The sequence below is a fragment of the Drosophila elegans genome, unplaced genomic scaffold (genome assembly GCF_018152505.1).
Source record: "Drosophila elegans isolate 14027-0461.03 unplaced genomic scaffold, ASM1815250v1 contig_208, whole genome shotgun sequence".
Taxonomy (NCBI): Eukaryota; Metazoa; Arthropoda; class Insecta; order Diptera; family Drosophilidae; genus Drosophila; species Drosophila elegans.
The window spans coordinates 23,507,944-23,524,672 of record NW_024545578.1 but is presented as its reverse complement, the minus strand read 5'-3'; the positions used below and the strand labels follow the sequence as shown (position 1 = coordinate 23,524,672).

The following is a 16,729-nucleotide window of genomic DNA, read 5'->3' as shown; positions in this document are numbered from 1 at the left end:
ATTTCACATAAATGGACGATAATTTTTGAAAAATTTATTTTTTAATATATAAATGTAAAGTATTCGCCATTTTTTATAATAATCAAGGTCTCTTTACTATTTAGGGGTTACAAACGTTTATTTCCTTCTCTTTGAAATAACTCAGACCTATATTAGTCCCATTTGTTGACCTGGGAAGTCCTGGAAAGTGAAATATCACAAACTGATGTTCTAATTGCCATGTGGACTCATTAGTTTGTTCTATTTGATTTCTTCCCAGTTTCAGTGAAAGCTTCGATTTCTAGCTCCGATTGCCAGTTTCGATTCCTTGTTTGTCCTGTTCCTTGTCGTCTTTGTTCTGGTGCGTATCCATATCCTGAATATCTGTGTGCTTTCGCTTTGGTTGCATCCACTGGCAGCCGAGGCTAATGCGCAATTTCCACTTACCCTTCCCCATTTAGTTCACGCTTCGTTAGACCCAGGGAAAAGACACTACGGAGTTATCCACTGCCCTTCTCCAGATTCGACTACATCCTCCTTACTTTTTTTGGTTGGTTTACTGCACTTAATTTAATGTTGTGCTGTTGTCAACGCAAGTAAATCAAAGTTGCGACTTTTATTTATGATTTCGTTTATGCGCTTTACCATTAACTAAAGTGGTCTTGCATGGAAGGGGGTTGTAAAAAAATAACCCTCTCACAGTCACATTAAATTCACAATTTAAACAATATGTCATTATCTTAGAATTTTTAAAATTCTTTAAAATACTTGCAGATATTGTCATTTTATGTCGAAATGATTTGTGTTCTTGTTCAGAATAAATCCAAAAAGGGTTCAGTGATTTTAATAAAAAACTCTTATACAAATTGGAAAATAAAACACAATGGTTTTTAAGTTCGTTACATACATATAAAACTAACCATCAAGTTTTTATTGTCAAAATTGTCCAGCACTAACAAACCCGGCGAAGCTCTCTATTTTCGTTTGTACGTCTTATGTAAGTCACAGGCTCGCCATCCTGCCCAAAAATGTCCCAATTAGCCAGTTCTGAATCCATCCAGGCCTGATCAATCAGCATTGGACCTATAAACGGAAAATATACAGTTTCTTCGGGGCGTTTGTAAAATACCATGTGTTCGAGTCACTAAATGCTTCACTATTGCAACAATCCCACATACGACTCGTCGAAATTCCTTTGGACCATGTGCATGCAAGTTAAACGGTTTGGATGCGGAGTTCCAGTTCCCAGTTCCTGCTGTAAGACCAACTCTTGCTGTAAACCCAGCTCTCGCTGCAACTCCAGACCATGTGGATCTTGTGGACCGTGCTCAAATGGCTGTGCTACCTGCTGTACCTCCTGCTGTGGGATATTCCCCGAAACATGCTGCGGTCCGTGGTGTGAGTCCTGTCTGGATCCCGCCTGGTTCTCCTGGCTGTCCCCCAATCTCTGCCGAGCCTGCTGTTGTGCTTGCATGCCACTTTGTCGGAAAAAGTGCTGCTGAGAACTCGATATTGGGTAAAATCGGTTCATAGAAATAAAGTTCGTTGTTAACCATTGGATTTATTATATTTTAAATGTTTGATTTTTTCAATTACTGTGAAAAGGTCAAGTGACGGCTTAGATTCAAGATAAATCTAAGTTGCACCTTCATGTTAATACACACAAAGGAACGACGAGGCCTCAACGTGCATGCACATTTCACTAGACAGTCAAAAATCATCAGCATTGAAATTACTAACTTACTCAGGTCGGTTTCCAGTAATAGAATTGAAGGATAAAGAATTGCAGCACAGTCAATGTTTTTAAAGATATTTATCTTAAATTTTTAAAAATATGAAAATGTAATACAAATTAAATAAAATTCTTTTTTTTGGTTTTTATTTAAAAAATTAAAAAAAAAAGTTTCGATTTCTTAAATTGGAAAAAAAGCGAAGATATGCCATAAAAATAACAAGATATTAATATTATTTTTCTTTTTTTTTTCTTTTGGTTTACAAATTTTTGAACTCAACCTTTTACCTCAACCCAACCTTTTAAAAACAGGAAATTGCCATGAAAAAAGAAGCTTACCAAGTAGTAGCTTGAGGACCCTATTCACACACACTCTTAAATTTTTTCTTTCCTTTTTTGCACAATTTGGTTGTATCTATTGCTTTTATTGTTATAATTTTTGTTTTATTTTGTAATAAGTTATTTATTTAATTTGTTATATATTTTTTTTTGTAAATTGTGATGTTAATATTTTTCTATATTGATTTTACCCACGTATTTTTCTGTGTGCATTAAAAATAAAATGTAACGAATTAATTATATGCCTTTACTGATAGACAAACAAAAATCATATTTATTTATTATTAAAAGCTTCACATTTCAGCTAATTTTTAAAACCCCAATATTGATCTTAACACCGTAATATACGTTTACCTTTCAATTTTAAAATGAGAGTTATAAACATCTCTTGCCAACCCCATAAGCTCCAAAAACAGTTCACCTTAGACTCGCAAATATACCCCTAATTGAATACGAAATAAGGGAAAATGCAATTTTAATACCGCAACTGTGTCGCCATATTGTAAAACTATCAAAAAAGTACATCAGTGTAATTCGTGCAAATCGCAAATCGTAAAAATTGTGCAAAAATTCACTGGCGTCGCGGAAAGAACCGCAACAAATTGGGCCAAAGGGGCGAATTAGCCAGCGCGGCATAAAAACGCCGCATAAAGACGCACTTGCAGGGATCAGGGCTAATAAAAAATTATAGATTTTCATCTTTGCATATTTAACTTTTATCGCGTGGCAGTTTCACTCCGCTCATGTGTTTTAGGCCCAATTCAGGTTGGGTTTCGGGTTGCCTTCTGTTGCGGATTTCTTTTGCGGTCTTTATGCTGCCGCAACCTGAGCGGAACATAAAACAAATGTCATACTCAGGGCCAAATCATGTGTGTTCCCCAGCCTCAATTTTCCCCGGCCATAAAGATGTTTCGTATTTTTGCATAATCGTCAATTTTTGATTTTAAAAAATTCTCCAGGAGGGCAACGGGAGTAATAGGGGAGCGGGTAAACCTTTGCCCTGCTGATGTTCTTCGGTCAACAATAAAAATTCATTTTTATAATCTTTACATGTGTTACACCATCAATAGCCTAGGTATAAATATTTATTACTATTTTACGATTGAATTAAGTTTGCATTTTCCTTACCTTTTTAGTATGGCTGCCCTTCGAGCTTATTTACAAATAATATCATTGGAAGACTCCTTATGGATGCTTAAGGTAAATTCAATTTTACCGGTTTGGAGGTGGGAAAGGTTAACAATTTAATATTGCAGATTGTGGTGATTTTCTAAGCAAGGAGGTGTCATCGAAATCTATTTATACAAATTTAAAGTGTCATCAGTGTGATCTTAAATCTCTACAGATTTTTTTAATTCGATAAAAGTAATTTTTTAATATTTAAAAAAAAAGCGAATATTTTGATAATTATTGAAGCACTTAATTTATAAGTACTCTTAGGAAGGAATCATACCGAATTTAATCCATTAAATTTCCCCCTTTCATAAGTCGTCATTACCATTATCTATTTCAGTCATTTGTTATTCTTTTTAAAAAACTTTTCAAAACAAATGACTGGCATTCATGTCTTTTCCTATTAAATAACACGTAAATTATCATAAACAAATTAAAAAAGTTCGTAATGTGTCATTTGCAGAGGGGAAAGACCGGTTTAACCCCAGAAGACAGCGCCGGAGATAAGGGCCCACTCGAAAGTAATAAGCAAAGCCTCGTGGGTGGTCCAGAGCCTTGAATCCGGAATCCAGCCCATCGGAGATGATGATGATGACTCAAGGGCCCGGCCGAGCACCAAACGGATATCCAATTGGAACCGGATCCGTGGCAGGTTGAGTGCTTGAGCGTTGAAACGGAAGCGGCAAAACCCACTGGGCCGAAAGCCACCCATTGGGACTGGGGTTTTAAATATAATTTGTTTGCCCACCATGGTCGGCGAACACCTCTTGCCCACCAAAGGGGTTGGTGCCTCAAGTGAATCTCGGCGGGGCACCCAGGGGTTGCTGGGTGGATGGTTTCAGGGCGTCCTCAGGGGGGGTCGTGCGAAAACAATCACTCAAAATTGTTGCCAACTTGACTCACTAAAGATCTCGTTTAATTTTCATAATTTGATTACATTACGAAATGAAAACAAAGTAAAAAGAAACATCATCGTCTTACGAAGTTGGAATATCCTTTAAAATATACGACAGATAATTAGGGAGTAGAATATCATTTCAAGTTTAAGACTAAATTATTTTAATAGAGATTAAGTAAATGTACAAAGCGTTTCAATTGTTTCCACGGTTAATAATAGCGATTTTAGTCGTTTTCTATAGTATTCTCCATTAGCGTCTTTTCAAATTGTGCCTCAAAAAGTATGCAATGATTATGAATAAAATGTTTAGTCAAGAGGACTTTCCAGGTGTAACCCATAAAAAATTAGGTATAATAATGAGATATATTACCTTACAATTGGTAATTTCTCCAACAAATTTGTATACCCTTCAAAAGAGAGGGTATACCCAGCTTTTGGCTATGACTTGCAGGGATTTTTTGGCAGCGGCCTGTGGGCGAATTGGTGACACGTGACCGGATCACGTGTCCACACCGACGAGGCGGCGTGTCAACTCTCATGTAATCACGGCAAACATGTGGCCTTGGGACTGTCCGCCGACATCGGATATCCGGCCGATTTCCGATGTGATGCCCAATGAAATTACCATTAAGCGTTTAATAGTTGGCCTGTTGGCAAGTTGGGGGTGGGCAGGGGGCAGTGGGCGTGGCCGAGGGGCGTTGTTTTTGCGGTCTGCCGCGTGCCGTCGCCTCATCATTCATTGGGTTATGGTCGGATAAGGTTCGTTCCTTTTTAATGCTCATGTAAATTATGCGCCAAAAATTACAAAAACCTAAGCGACGAGATAACAATTTTAAAGAATTTACAATCGTGGGATTTTGTTTTGACTGCCAGCAGGCGAAGGCCATTAGGAAAACTTTTTAGGGAAAGAGGGTTGATTCGGATTTAGGGGATGGGTTATGTTTTTCTTCGAAAGGTATTAACTAAACACGTGTTGAAATTTTTTTATTTTATTTGCTTGTATCATACGCTTTGAAGCTTTTATAGGCTTTGTTTTAAAGTCATCAGAGTCTGGGATTATTGACTGAATGGTAAACATATATATAGATTAAGGGTTTTGTAAAAGTGGAATGTAAGAAAATTTGTTGAAAAAATTATTCCAAATCCTTAGAAATATACAACGTTAGTTATAAAAACTGAATTACTGCATATATTAACAAATCATTACTAAGAGTTAACACATCAACAAGAAAACGACTTGAACTTTCCATAAATTTGTTCAACTCGTTTTAATAAACATTATATGGCACATTGAACTAAAAATGTATACCTAAAAATTCAATCAAATTTGTAAGTATTTTAGCTACATAGCCACTAACAATGCTAAATATTAAAAATCACACCCTGATTGTTTTTGCATATCTTTATTCAATTACTCAAAAGGTAATCCCCTAATAGAAGGAACTTAGCCAAATCGTTGCCATCTCGCGACTGCAATCAATCTCAGTCTCGATGCAATATTGCGAAGATTAATTAATTTGTATTAACATACACGCACCCACGCACCCGCGCACTTAGGGAGCAATAACTGATGTCAGACTATAATTAATCAAATGAATTACATGAGCGAGCCTCACGGAGCAATAATCATATGCGTGGCAACAACATGGAAATCAAATCAGAGGCCAGGAAATGCGTTTGCATGTCAATTACAGCTGGCGCCGAACTGCCTCCCCCGAGAACTCCCTGAAAGCCCCCGTCCATCCATCCAGTAACATTCAGCTAATATTCAAAGTCAATCGGGCAGGCTCATGAACTTGATGAGTAAGCGAGCGAACCGGGCAGGGATTCCCCAATTATTCATGCCCGACGATTGTATGCAAATCGAATTGCCAAACTCATAATTGTTGGGGGGCGGTACAGGAAATAGGCAGCCCAATCCTGCCAATTTCATGGTAAACATGTTGCCATTTGCTTTTAATAGTTGATAAGCTTACCCAAAGAAATTGATTTTGATGCGAATTGAATTTTCAATGGTTTCAAAGATAATGTTTTTCTTAAAATAATTTAAATTTGGGCTTGAGTAAAGATTAATATCCACCCTTATTAAAAACATATAAGACTGTTCTTCTTTTAAGCGTTAAAATGAATTTAGTTAAAGTAAAAAAACTAAATGTCATTGGGACTTCCAAAACGTAATATTTTGACACTAAATCCAATATTTAATCAAAGTAAGGTAAGTGAACCATAATATAACAGCCTAAATCAATTAAAAAATTTCAATTTTCATTTCATTTGAGCGGTTGATAAGCCCAAGCAAGGAAATTGAATTTTCAACGAATTGAATATAGAATGGATTCAAAGATATTCCTTCCCCAATCTTTTTTTTTTTTTTTGTAAATTTTTCTAAACCGTTGGATGAGAGATTTATGCACACGCAGCTGTGTGTTGTAATTTTTAGCATTCAGATTCATTTCTAGTTTCATTTTTTCCTTGTTCCCCCGCTCGCGATTTATTGGTCGCGATTTTTTTCTATCTTTGCCAGTGGACGAGAGCGCGCATTGAAAACGAATCACGTGAAATCTAAATAGCATCATAAATCAGAAAATGGCGGCAGGTTGAATTCAACTCGCCTCGAGTCAGTTTTTGGTATTCCCGAATTTTGGTTTTCTTTTTGTTATTTTTTCATGGGGGTTTCTTTCTGGCTGGCCAGACAATGATATATGTTGGCCCGAAATGGCGTAACGCGTCGCTGTAGCGCCACTCGCATCGCATGTGTATGAAAATTGCCAAAAGCCGAGGCACAAAAACGGAATCCCGATAGACGGCGTTTGATTGCGTTCCCTGAACCACTCAACTCTGCACCACTACACCCAAGTTCCCCCTACATAGAGGTAACCATCGTGGGTCATTTGCCCAGCCTGCGTCCCGGTGGCTTGCAAAATGTAAATTCCCCCCGGCTAGCTAGCCCATAAATAAATGTTTGAGGCAAGTGGATTGGTTGGATTTCCAGCGGATAGTTTTGTCCTTGGAGACCGTTCGAGCCATACCTTATACGCCTCCTTTTGTTTATTTATTGACGCCGCTCTGCTTGCCAAATTCCTATATAACTTATGAGAACTTCGGTCTTCCCCCATGTAAGTGCACTTTTTTCGGGCAAATTGATTTATGACATATGCGCCGATTGCCAAAGGAAAATGGAGATCGCGGAGTGTGTCATAAAATTGGGAAAGAATTAAATAGTAAATTTGATGTCAAAAAATTGAACACCGATTAAAAAAGGGCATATTTTTGTAATAATTTAAAGAAGATAAACTTTTACTTAAACCTAGGATGAGCAAAAATTAAGAATAAGTTGTGTAAGATAAATAGACTTCAAATCATTTGTAAACGATTTCTTTTTTAATTCGTGATTTTCTTTTTTAATAAAAATGCATAAGTAAATAAATAAAAATCCTGCCAAACAATATAAAAATCTAGCTTAAGATAAAAGCTTGAAAAATAGTTTTAACTACTCCTCAACTCTAGCTTAAATTGTTGTTAGCACCAACCCGCCGTTAAGCATAACAATTCCAATTGTAACCATTTGCCAGTCATGATTTACAACCAGCAACTGCTGCTGGAACTGGGCCTCACATAAAACTAAATTGTTTTATTAATATGGAGGAGTATTACGAGGCTATTACTTAGTCACACTCGACCCAAACGTTGAAGCCCGCTTCATAAGCAGATTAATTATGCGACTTTTGACTTGAAATGGGAGAGTGGTCACATGTGGCTGGCAATCTTGATATGGTCGTGGTTCCTAATTAAACGATAAACACAAGTTGACCCCAAGAACCGAGGCAATGTTATTAATACATAAATCTGAATATTAATTCTTTTCCCAAATGTCCTGGGTTGGAGGGCTCGAATGGATTATGAAGTGAAGCCATTTATAAGGCTTTTCAGCCAGTCTTCGTTTATTGCTCGTAATTAGAATTAGAAATTTTGTGTGTGCGTTGCAATTTCCTGTTTAGTCCCCTTTTTGGCCACCGCCAACACATGTGTGTAATCAGAAAATTAAACATTGCCAGCCAGTCATAATGGTTAATATTGAGCCGTATTTGACTTTGACTTTGACTGGCCATATTTCCGCCTTATGGGAGGGCCATTAAAATGGCTTATGGTAGCACCCAACACTAATTGTAGAAGCAAGAGCTTAAAATGGCTTTTAAAGTCTCTCTGAGAATATAGGTACGTTAAGAATTCTGGGAATTTGTCTTTATTTTTCTGACATCATGAACTTAAACTTAACTTTTTCTGTTATTTATGTATTTACCTTGCCAGCCAACTAAATAACCAAAAAGTTTCCTTGTGTCTTGCCACAAGAAAACAAATAACTCAAACCCTTTTCGGACCTTCCCAATTCCTCATGAACTCTTTTAGCAAAGCACTAATTGCAATTAGAATCTGATTTAGTTAATTTGTTTACATTGCGGTTACGTTTTCTCTTTCCCGACAGAGAAAAAGAGAAAGAAGTATGTTGGCCAAGTTTAAATTTATGGATGTGGTTATTTTGGCATATTTTTTGGCTAACGAAAACTTCAGACATTTGCGGTCAGGTTTTGTTGGATTTTTGCAAAAGATTTCTCACTTGGCAAGCGTAAATATAATTTGAGATTTATTGCTAATGTAGATGGTGATTAGGGACATGGACAACGTAATTAGCTAATTGATTGGAATACGAGAAAAGGTTTTTAAAAGCTGATAAGTAATAAGTCAAATATGTAGATCTGTTGAAAAACTAATGACTACGTATATATTCACGAAATCAGAAAAAAACAATAACTTTTGTTACTCTTATTTAGTTATTTGAGTCTGGTTGAAAAAGTATTTGAATTAGATATATGTATATTTTATATTTTATTCGGTTAACTTAAGAAAAATTGGAATTAAAAATTAAATCTGAAGAAAAAATTATAAAGAGTATTTACTCAATATTTTTGTAAAACCTTTTGATTAGTTACCATGAATAACAATCTTTAACTTTTATCCCCACTGCAATTAATCAGTATCTTTAAAAATATTTCTCAACCCGATACACTTGATTTATAACAACTTTGGTGTTTGTCACACTCCACTACTAAATTACCCTGCTTTGGCACACAGATCTAAGTAGGACCATATATCAGGACGGGTTTCAAAGTGACGTACCCCGTGCATTACCACAAAGTTGCCGTGGCCAAGCCGGCGAGTTGACAAAGCTTTTAGTGTCAGCTGGGGGAAATCTTCTCCGTTTCTAAACCATCCACTGTACCCGGCATGTACAGTAAATACTTCCTTAACCGAACAAATGTTTAACAAGGTATTGTGTTAAATTCAACCATAAAGCTTACTTTTGAACTTTACCTAAACAATTTAATACATTGTGTTTTAGACAAAATTAATAAATATTTCATTAAATAACTTTAAGAAGGAATTTGTTTTTTAACCGACGATTCAAGGTTATGCTCTACGACATTAAGAAAAACTTCAGTCGAGTGCCACGACTTTTAGATACTCCTTACTCTGTTAACCAATTTTAAAATACAAATTTCTAAAACTGTTTTTTTTGGCAATTCAATACAAATTTCTAAAACTGTTTTTTTTTTTGGCAATTTAATAGGGCGGCAAACCAAAGTAAATTTTTTAATAGCTTCTTAAATAGTTATTCGATTTTGACCATTGCGTTTGCGTTTTTTTGGTATTATATGTTACATTTACCAAGGATAATATGATTAATACCGCCCAAAGAGATTCTCTTTAAACTTTTCGGGTAAATAAATGTTGTTATTTAACGGAATTTTAAAAAATTATCTTCATTAGTTGGAATCTGTTTGAACTTAAAAGCTTTAAAAATGTTCATTGAAATGTTTAAAAAATGTTGTTTATATCATATATTTTATATACGTTCATTAGTGTTTTCACCGTACATGCCGCTGAGCTGGCCAAGTGATAATTGAATTAGAATATGGCGTCGCACACACGGACACAGACAAACAAAGCTATAACTTGGGTGGAGCAAAAAATTTCAACACATGTGCGATGTCATTTGGGGGTCGGGGTTGGAGTTCGGGGCTTTGGGCTTGGGGTTTGGGTTTTCGGTTTTTGGGAGTTGAGTTAGCGCCTCCAAAGAAATATTATGCTTTTAACAATTTCAGCATTTTCTCCATTTACATACATCTTAATTATTTCTCAAGATGGCTTTGTCTCCGTGTGCGTACGTGTGGATTATACTCACACACACGCTTGTTTCCACGAGGGTTGTACAATTTTACTGGTAGATTCGCTGTCGTCATTTTTACATTTGCATTTCCAGCTAATTTGGTTAAATGTTTTTAGGTGCTCCGCCTTGGGTACGGTAATAATAATAACTCGCTCTGTCTCTTGGCTGAACATATTTTTATGATTTTGCTTTGCAGATTACGAGAAAAGTGAGGGGATTTCGCTAATTACTTTCACCACACACATATGAACGTTGTACATATTCCAAATGGGGCTGGGGATTTAATTAGAGCTTACACATTAGCGTAGAGTCTTCATTTTCATTTCCATGTGGAGCGCTTCCGTTGGCTCATCTTCCAGCCAATATTAATTACAATTTAAATGTAAATGCAAATGGCAGAGGGGCGCCATCTTGTCGCCGTTTCATTGAACCGATTTGAGTGTGGCCGCGTTAATGATAGTTCCCCTTTTGGAGGATCTCACCTGGAGATCAGCAATTTCACACAAAATCAAAAGTCGCCTCGTTTCAATTACTCAAATGACAACAAGAACTTCAGATCAGAAACAACCCTTAATTATGTGCTTAGCTTACCCTAAATATGATCGGTTAATGATAGGGTGCAATCGAGGGAAGGGCTGTTCGGGATCAACCCCCTATTTGACTTTTTGTCCGGCCGAAAGTCAATTGGGAAAATTTAATTTGCCGAAAATCCCTTTGTATTTCACAATCAAGCCGAGTGTTTTGCCACGATTTGATGAGGGACTGACAGTGGCACTGAAAACTAATTTGTGCACTAATAATGTAGCCATAAATAGGGAGGGAAATGCACAGGGAGAAAAAATACAGTAACGAAAGACTTTACATTTTGTTGTTTAATATAAAGATTTAATAATAAAGACATATGTTTATTTGTAGTTTAAAAAGACTTTGAAGATAGTCTACATATAAAATTAATATTTCACTAGCTCATATTGTAGTTAGGTTTTTATTAATTGTTTTTTCATTTCTTTTAAGAACTGGTCAAACGTAAACTTTAGTTAGGTTTTTATTATTTGTTTTTTCATTTCTTTTAAGAACTGGTCAAACGTAAACTTTAGTATAACTTACATCTTTTCGGCTTAAAAAGTCTATCAAAGGGGGAACTAAAATAGTTTACCAATGTTATTTACATGTTATAGTATTAAGATTATGAATTTTTTTCTGTAAGTGTACCAACAGTTCCCGCTCTAGTCATATGCGACATATTCCAAATAGTTTACCCTCACAAGCTCATATACATAATCGCATTTACACTAATTGGGTGATGGTGATCAATCAAAAAACATAAAGCGAGACACGCATGAAAGATACTGCGAAACTCAGATGCTCTCAACGAAGTCGCTGGGACTCGGGGCATTGTCGCAGCAACAGCCACTGGCTGAGTGATCCGATTTCCGGTTGTGGCATTGTGTGAGCCATACCTGAACCAGATTGTCCATTTGTGGAAATCATCCCCTCGGGAAAACGGAAGCAATCCGGCGCAGCTGAATCCGAGTTTGAGTTTTGGCACGACCCCTGGACGAGATTGCCCTGCTCATAGTGTGTTGTCACCGCTGCCATTATCCTTGCTAATTTCGCAGCTCAATGAGTCTTTGAAAAATGCTACGTGGCACTTTTTGTGTGCCTCCTCTTTTTCCGGGTGATCTTTAATTGCGCAGCTTGGCCAGCGAATTACAAGCAGCGAACCGCTTAAAGTGTGATAAATGTGTTTTTGAAAGGCCCCGGAATCGGGTTCATTGTTGCCTTATATCTTTTTCGATCCATCTTTTGAGCATAATTAGTCAGCGTCCTGTTCCTTGTTTTTCGATTGGGTTTTCTGGGTGATGTATTGTATGTTGACTTAGGCAGAACTGAAAAATTACGGGTCTTTTTCATCTTTCTAATTAATTATAATGTGCATAAGTGCAAATAGGTTTTTTTATTGATACGGTGTTTTATTTATCGAATCTTCTATCTTAGAGACTAATGACAATCTTAATCTAAAATAATTATTTAGTTAAGTACAATTAATTATAAGAAAAAAAAACGGCCCTAGTATTGTTGGTGGGTGGGTGGTTCTCTTCGACGCAGTCGAGTCTTGCTGGTGATCCTAATTAAGGATCGCGCAAGCCTATTAGCAAGCCTTATACTAGGCTTTTACCTTGTCGATTTCGTCTTTAACGGAACCTACATTTAAATCTTTGTGAAATAGGTGGTATTCGAATATAAGTCGTAAAACATATTAAAATATAATTTTTTGTTTATTTTAAAATTGATTTTTTAGTTGTACTATGATATAGGTATTACTTTAAAAACAAATTTTTTCCATCAAAACTCCTTGTATATAAATAGTGTTAATTGCATCTTAAAGTCCACCATTTTCTAATTTATTTACGTTTTTAATATCCTCATATGATCCATACATAATCCACTAAGCACGAGCACATCAAATCGTCTGGAAAAAATGTTTCCAAAAATTTTTTCGCCAATCTTCCCAAAAAAAATCATAACATGTGCAATTAATCCCAACCAAAGCCGAACCCAAAATGCCATTTAAGGTCGAAACTGTCGCGTGAACACAAAATTGATTTTTATAGATATTTATAGATTAAAAATTTTCCACATAAGCACCCAGAAAAAAAGAGAACATTTGCAGGCTAAATTTATGCCATTATTCCTTTCTTTTTTGCTGCTGCTCTGCTTTTATTTTTTTCGTTCTCCGGTTCGATTTTCAATGGATTTGCAACCCTCATGTGTGATAGATTATGAACTCTAAAATTGCAACAGTAGCAAATAGCAAAGAGCAGACAATTCCCTTCCAACTCATGTGGGTCTGACTTACTCGAGGGGACACTTTCGCCGGCCCAGCCCAACCCATAAAATTAAAAGGCAATAAATTACGGGATGGCTTTAATGTCAGTCGAAGATTTTCCAGAGCAGTGTCAATTGCATCTATCGATTGACTGTCTTTTGTCCTGTGTTCTGCAGTTCATTGAGTTGGATAACTATTTTATGGTTGTATCATTGAACATGAAGTGATCAGGATTGTACAAAAAAGAAAAGTTTAAATAAAATGAATTGAAAGACAAAAAATGATTCGGAACCCTTTCAAATACCAAAATATATTTATTCTCAAAACCTCATTCACTTGTTGGCATATGTATTTTGACAAAAGAATTTTTACGTTTGATTCTTTAACGGCTTTAAAACAACTTATTTTTTTATATATAACTAACACAAGCTTGATATTAAAAAAAAATATTTTCATAAAAGCGTAAAAAATATAAATTACTTTGTACTTTCATGTGTTGTTATAAGTATTTCGACTAAATTTAAAGCTAAGAGAACATTGTTTAAATAAAGACAAAGTATGTCAAATTTATACTCTCCTTTAGATTCTATAACTTTTTTAAGGCTTTTTGGTACCAAATCCACCAATATTTGAAGGATCTCTGGAGATATTTCTTTCCAAAGGGAAAGGATCTCAGAAAGTGTTTCCTCTCTGCATCCAAAAAACTGAGAGTTTAGTTTACATAAATGCGTCTTGAAAATAAACTAAGGATTACGTTTTGTGGCACAGGGCGTTATCCTGTTGCATTATAACAAATTCTCCAACAAGCCTGTCTCAACACAAGTAAAGGTATTATCCTTAAAGATTATCAAGTACTGTCCTTGATTCATCGAGATCACCAATAACTAACACACCATGTTCATTATACAAAATACATACACATTCATTCATGCACTAATACAGGCAGTTCCTTGATTTTTTGTTGCTGCACTTCTTTAATTTTTTCTTACTCCAGCTGGATTTCCAATTGATTTGTAACCCTTTAAATAATTAATCATTCAAAAATATATTATAAATATAGATAGGATATTTGTGCGACCTTTCTACTAGTGACAAGTATCAACTTTGGATCAAGTTGTATAAAAATACATACATACAAATTATAAGCTGAACTTCTTCATATCCGTTAAAACATATTTGGGGGTAGCAATATTAATAAGAGTAGTATCCCCATGGAGAAAATAAACATGAAATTCTTTAATTTTGAGTCTATAATTCGGCTCCTTATTTTTACTAATAACTCACTGAAAACGTTAGCTTCTCAAAAAAACATTTTTTTTTTAAATGTAATTTAGTCGTCGATTTCAGATCAGTTTCGACTTATAAGTTTAAGTATACACAATCAAAATGATTATCTAATAGCCAGTCTTTCTAATTGCAGAAAAGAATAGTTTTTAATTTATTCTGCATTCAGATTTAGTTCTCAGCTGGAACTGTCAACTGCGCCACACAATCCTCCCCGTTAGTTCAACATTTCGTTTCAAGTCCTATTCATAAAAGGAACCCAAATTAGTTACACTTCCATATTTATAAAGAAAAAGGTTCCTGGAATATTGAATGCCAATTATCTACTGATTTGGCCTGTATAAAAATGGACAATTAATAAACTGCCGACCGTGGAGGTGACAAACGTTTAAACAATAGAAATTGATGAGATAGCGTGACGCATGCATTATATGGCAAATTAATTGCAATTTGACGTTGCCCAAAATGTCAATCAAAGAGCAATAAATTTCCCAGCACAACGAGGAAAAAAGAGAAAGCCCAAGGCGAACTGGGAACAAAATAATTGGTTCAAAAAAGAGTTTAAGAGTGCACCGAAAAAAAAAGTTTTATTGTCATTTAATTTTATTAAGATTTCTTTGTTTTTTTATCGCTTAAAACATATAAATAAGAGTGGCAGCAGAAATCATATAGGTAATTTTTTCGTGGATTTTTTACCCTTATTCGTACACTTACTTTTATTAATTGAACTAATTAAAGTATTCTATCAATTTTATTAATATACATAAGCTAATTAATAAAATGTCAAATATAAAATGAATATACAAGTAAATATTTTTTCGTGTGCGATTAAAATAACTTATGTTCATGGAGTGGGGTAGATAGCCGGTAGCTTAAGACCAGTAACTAGCGAGCATCAAGGCAATTACTAAAAAATAGATACAACTACCAAACACACACACAAATACACACACACTGGCGAAAGAGCGACTAACACAAACAGGCAGAAACGTTCATACACACATATATAAAATGTTCAAATCATCAAACAATAAACTCAAAATGGACTCCATCGCTTGTCGCACGTTTCATGCTCATTTTCATGTCGAGCGCGTTAAAAACATGGGGGTTCCCCAATTTCCCCTTCGCTATCCCTTTCCTGCTCGTTCTCCCCGTCTCAGTCACACCTTTGAGGAAACGGAATGAGAACGGAACACTGGCCATCTTGCGCATGTCGCGATGCTACATCGTTTTTAGGGGCGTGGTCTGCCTTTCTCGAAATTCCACTCAAAGTCCTCTTCCACTCACACTCAAATTTCCAGTCGCTCTGTGGTGAAGATAATGAGCTCCGATTCTTTGAGCCCGGTTTACTGACTGCCCCAACTTGATTACATTTTGACCTTCTCGTCCCGCTTTGTTTTCTCCCTTTCTTTGTTCATTTGTTTTCTTCAATGTTGCGACTTGTTTGTTGCATATTTGATAGGCTACTGTACCGTGCGACCTCGGTGCCAGCTCATTAACAGTCTCCCTTGATTTCGCTTTGGGTTTTTAATTAAAAAATGTTGGGTTTTTTTTTGGTTTGGATTCTCTTTAGGAAGGGGGGCAGGTTAAGGGGTAAATTTAGAATTTCAGGTGGTAAAAATATCTGCCAACCAATGTGTTTTGTCTTAACTTTACATTTTGTGATTTTACGTAAATAATATTAAACATTAATTTTTTAAAACCAGCTGTTGAATAACATAATAAAGCACGTTTAATAATTGTAATTAAATATATCATGTACAACTAAATAAATAACATTTGAGTTCTTTTAATTTTGTTTCTTGTTGTTTAATTTATTAATTTTTTTTTAACTGTATAATTAAAAATAATGATAGCAGTTTTCACTCACTTCATCAGTTCTATTTTGTTTCAACATCACCACATTATGGTTTCATAAACATTAATTGCTCCTTAGCTATGTTTTTCCAAAAATAACTTGAGACTTACGTAAATATACCCAACCCAGCATCCTAAACTGTCTTGAACTTATCCATCTTTTAATACGCCTGCCATCCCTGTCCCCTAGTCGTATCGTTCCAATTTATATAAATAGATTGCCCCTACAATGATCATTAAAAACGCATACCCTGACATTGTTTTGCTATAAACATAAACAATAATTCAATTCGCTCTGGTGGCAGCAACAACAAGGATGACACAGAGGTAGGGGCAAAAACAAAGCGAAAAACACGGCATAATCAATGTCGATGTCTGCCTACACGGGCTGCCGCAGCAACACCCACTCAC

The 16,729-nt window shown here is 35.7% G+C and overlaps 1 protein-coding gene across 1 annotated transcript; it reads left to right on the top strand.

Annotated features, from left to right (window-relative positions):
* The first annotated feature begins 859 nt into the window (after positions 1-859).
* Positions 860-1,554, top strand: LOC108143189 (keratin-associated protein 5-5). The gene is made up of 2 exons (XM_017267439.1): positions 860-976; positions 1,041-1,554. Exon 2 carries the CDS (start codon positions 1,128-1,130, stop codon positions 1,479-1,481), a length of 354 nt encoding a protein of 117 aa, XP_017122928.1. The 5' UTR covers positions 860-976; positions 1,041-1,127; the 3' UTR covers positions 1,482-1,554.
* Positions 1,555-16,729: the final 15,175 nt, after the last annotated feature.

Bases quoted from the DNA above. Each gene is read 5' to 3' on its own strand.
- LOC108143189 (XM_017267439.1), top strand. From the start codon at position 1,128: ATGCTTCACTATTGCAACAATCCCACATACGACTCGTCGAAATTCCTT.